The following is a 3,899-nucleotide window of genomic DNA, read 5'->3' on the forward strand; positions in this document are numbered from 1 at the left end:
CGCGGCATTAGGAAGGTTGAGAACCACCGCTCTATGGGATGGCTCTGAGTCTGAATCAACTCTGGCAGTAGGTTCGGGTTTGGGGTTTTAACTTCTGGTCCTATTCTTGCCCAGCTGAACCCATATCCTCAAATTCCCTCTCCTTCCTGTAAAATTTCAGCTTTACGTTGTGTTTTGTGTTGAGTTTCTGTCACTTGCAACATGAAAACAAACTGCTGTTGCTGGAAAGTTGGGTGGCCTTGTTTTCATCATCGCCATCAGCTGGGACCCAATGGCGTCTCCTCTGAGGACAGTCTAGTTCACAAGGTCAGGATGTTGCTCCTTCCTTAAAGTCTTCATTCAGGTGCTGTCAGAAAGAAACACGCCTAAATACAGTTGCGAGCTCCCTGCCAACCACAGGGCCAGGGTGTAACTCTGTTCTGTGAAGTCCTTTTGCCTCTTGCCAGTTTCAGGAGACTACTGAGGTCCGATAATCATGGGCTTTGCTGAATTACGGCTGCCAAATTATCTGCTCCTAGGTTTCTGCAGCCATCCATTATGCCTCTCTCTCTCTCTCTCTCTCTCTCTCTTTCTCTCTCGATTCTGCAACACTCCCCTCTTCAGTGGCTCCTCCTCTCACCATTCCAACCCACTCTCTTTGCAGAATCCACTCTAGGCTCCCACCTCTTTCTTCCCCTGATAGGTGAACGTCTCAAAGAGGTTGTCCAAACCCGGTGGCACGCCACAGCAATCAGGCTGCTTCACTCTTCTGTGGCAATTGCTCTTGCTGAGGTTGCCCCTGACCACCTTATCGCTAATGCCAAGGAATGCTTCCCAGACCTTACCTGACCTGACCTCTGAGCAGCAGGTGTTGAACACTCCTGCATTCCTGAAACACTTTCTTCCCTTGGCTTGTGAAATACCACCTGATCCTGGTGCCCTTCTTGTTCTTATCTGCTGCTTTCTGGGCAAGCTCCTCATTTTCTATGCCTTACCTGGGTGGGTGTTCCCCGTTTTGGCCTAGTCCTCCTCCTTCACCTTACATTCTCCTTGGGCCATCTCAAACATTGTTGGCATCACTGTAAATATTGAACAGAAGCCCACTTCCCCCTCAATCATCCCTCAGGAAGGGAAAAAAGTCACCTTAAGAATATATTCTTACTCTTAAAAAGCCCTTTGGGTGACTGGATTTCTCTCTCCGGTCCTTTATTTTGAATAATAAAATGCTTTTGGGGGGAGGGGGATATGCATTAGCATGAAATAGTCTCATTCAATGTTCATATAGAGACTACCTGACAAAGTTGGTAACAAAGGAACCAAAGGCGTTGAACACAGATCTGGTAATCCTATAGGGAAACACCTTCCCTGTTGGCAAGTGTTGGATGTCCTTGTAATCAACTCTCTAAACGTCACTAGAAAAAGCAATATGGTAAGTGATTGTGATTACAGAACGAATGTTGTAATGTGATTGGGTGCTTATGACCGGGAATAACATTTCCAGGGACAACACCGTGGATCGAGTTAAACACAGAGGTCAAAGTGAAGATGGTGCGCTCTGGGAAATGATTTAAGGGACTCCAGCCATGCCCCTGGTGATGAATAAAGACATGGGAAGCGTCTCAATAGAAGTATCTTAAGATTATAACTATATTAAAATTTAAAGTTGACATCGTCTATATAATAACATGTAATGTAAAGGTCCTGGTGGCTCTGTGGTTTCCCAATTGCAAGTTCAGTGGTTCAAACCCACCAGCCACTTGGCTGGTATAAAGATGAGGCTGCCTGTTTTGATAAAGATTCATATAGGGTCGCTATGAGTTGGAATTGACTCTGGCGGTGGGTTTGCTTTGGGGTTGAGTTTAGTTAGAGAATTGTGGTGGTGACATATTCAGCTCATTACCCAATGAAAGAGGTGACAGATTTTGCTGTAGAGACGATAGCCTGGGAAACTCCATGGGAGTTCTACCTGGGCTTCCAACCTGTTCAATCAGAATGCATCTGTTGGAAAACCTTGAGTTCTTCCTTTTGGGATCACTGAGTTGGATCCACTCAATAGCACAAGTCTGGTTTGGGCTCTCTCCAGGGGAAACACGGCTCCTGGGACAGCTGGAACCCAGTGCCCCTTTGCAGCTGCCCAGCCTGCAAACCACCCACCTCACTGCCACCATGTAGGCAGAGCGTGATGGTGGCCCGGAGAGGTTTGGCTGCCCGAGCAAGGGCCGGGGGCTGTGGACCCTGCAGCCTGCTCTCCAGGCTCTTCTCCTCGCTCAGCCCACCCCTACGTGCTCATGGTCCGTGGGAGCAACAGCCACTGTGTGAGCACAGCTTCACCAAGAAAGAAGGACTGTCCAGGTGTGGAAGATGCAAGCAGGCAAGTGTCAGGAAGAAGACTGGCCCGTGCACAAGTTGGAGTGTTCTCCCCGTGGTTGTTTTTTGGGAAAACTGGAATCCTTCCGAGGCTGTCAGGCTCACAGCAAGGATGGTAGCCAAGCAGAAAATCCACCCAGACAGAACACCATCCAAGAAAATGCTCGCTGGGAAGGGTTTGAGTCACATCTGGATAAGTCAGACAATGAGAAGAAGACCTTGATGCAGAACGACAGAGCCCCTCTCCATCACTTTTCCTCCAAGCCCAGGGGTGCTTTTTGCACAAGTTCACCGTAATGGCTTTACAATGGAAGATGAAGCACTCTCTCATTTGGGATCGGCAATGTTTCCTAGTGTTGCATCGGGAACCATAGCTGTTGACCCCAATGTGATTGCGACCTATGAGGGGACCCTGGCAGAAGCAAGCGCTGCATAGGAAGTCAACCCAGGAGAGGAGGTGTTTATCAGCGGTGCAGTGATCTCCTGTTTCCAACAGAAGATAGAAATGACCAGTTAAGAGATCCCTACTTCTTTGCCTCTGAGTGCCAGAGTGTACCACCAAAAGCAAAGGATAAGGCCAAGGTGAACATCCAGAAGCTCACTGGCCCCTTGAAGGTGGAAGCCATCTGTGACATGGTCAAAGATGCAAGGAACATTATTCAGGGCCCAGCAGTATAAGTACCCCAGTGAACTGGTAGAGATCAGCGAGCTCAGCCAGGAGAAGAGGAGCTGCGTGTTCAAAGACAGTCACATAAACGTGCTGCACGTGATGTGCCAGGCCGTGCGGTCTGCCTGTACATGCAAGACTGGGAAGGAATCCTGCAATTTGGACAAAATATCATTAAGCCCTGCAGTAAGCACGAGCCTTTTTACTCCCTCAACCTGGCCTCATCTCCATAGGGCTGACGTTGGAAGACGGTATACGTGAGCCTGGAAAATGAGGCTGATGGATGGAGAGAAAGCCCAGGAGACCATAGCCCTTACGAGAGGAGGTCAAAGCAAAGATCTAGCCCTTAGGAGAGGAGGTCAAAGCAAAGATCGCCTGTATGTTTCTGAGATCCAATAAGAAATCGAAAGTCACCGAAGCTATGGAGCATCTTAGTTGGTATTTGAATCCCAGGACAGAAACCTTAGAAGAATTTGAATCTTTCAAATCTTACAGATCACTCTAGCATTTCCGTTGGGGGATTAAAAAAAAAAAAGTTGGAATGAAAATACTCCAAGCATTTCAATTTTTCTCATTGCTTTTTGGGAGGTTGGGCTTAATTTTTAACTTCATTTTTGAATGCTGTTTCTACCTCCCCTCGACCCCCACCCACCAGCTAGATGGCATGGTTTTCTATATTTTGCACAGGCTGCATTTTATTTTATTATTATTTTTAAATCATTTTATTAGGGGCTCATCCAACTCTTATCACAATCCATACACACATCAAGTGTGTAAAGCACATTTGTACATTCATTGCTCTCATCATTCTCAAAACATTTGCTCTCCATCCAAGCCCCTGCCATCAGCTCCTCATTTTACCCCTCCCTCCCTGCTCCCCACTTCC

General features: G+C 47.4%; 1 protein-coding gene and 1 pseudogene across 1 annotated transcript in view; both read left to right on the forward strand.

Annotated features, from left to right (window-relative positions):
• Positions 1–2,145: 2,145 nt before the first annotated feature.
• LOC101656213 lies at positions 2,146–3,246 on the forward strand (annotated as a pseudogene).
• A 37-nt stretch (positions 3,247–3,283) lies between these two features.
• NEO1 (neogenin 1) overlaps positions 3,284–3,899 on the forward strand; it is a 208,351-nt gene continuing 207,735 nt past the window's right edge. Inside the window, exon 1 of the mRNA XM_045285664.1 lies at positions 3,284–3,338. Within this exon, the coding sequence (XP_045141599.1) occupies positions 3,284–3,338 (55 nt within the window). The remainder of the gene's footprint in view (positions 3,339–3,899) is intronic.

Source organism: Echinops telfairi, unplaced genomic scaffold (assembly GCF_000313985.2).
Source record: "Echinops telfairi isolate 266 unplaced genomic scaffold, ASM31398v2 ScPeMD7_7475;HRSCAF=8513, whole genome shotgun sequence".
NCBI classification, from domain to species: domain Eukaryota; kingdom Metazoa; phylum Chordata; class Mammalia; order Afrosoricida; family Tenrecidae; genus Echinops; species Echinops telfairi.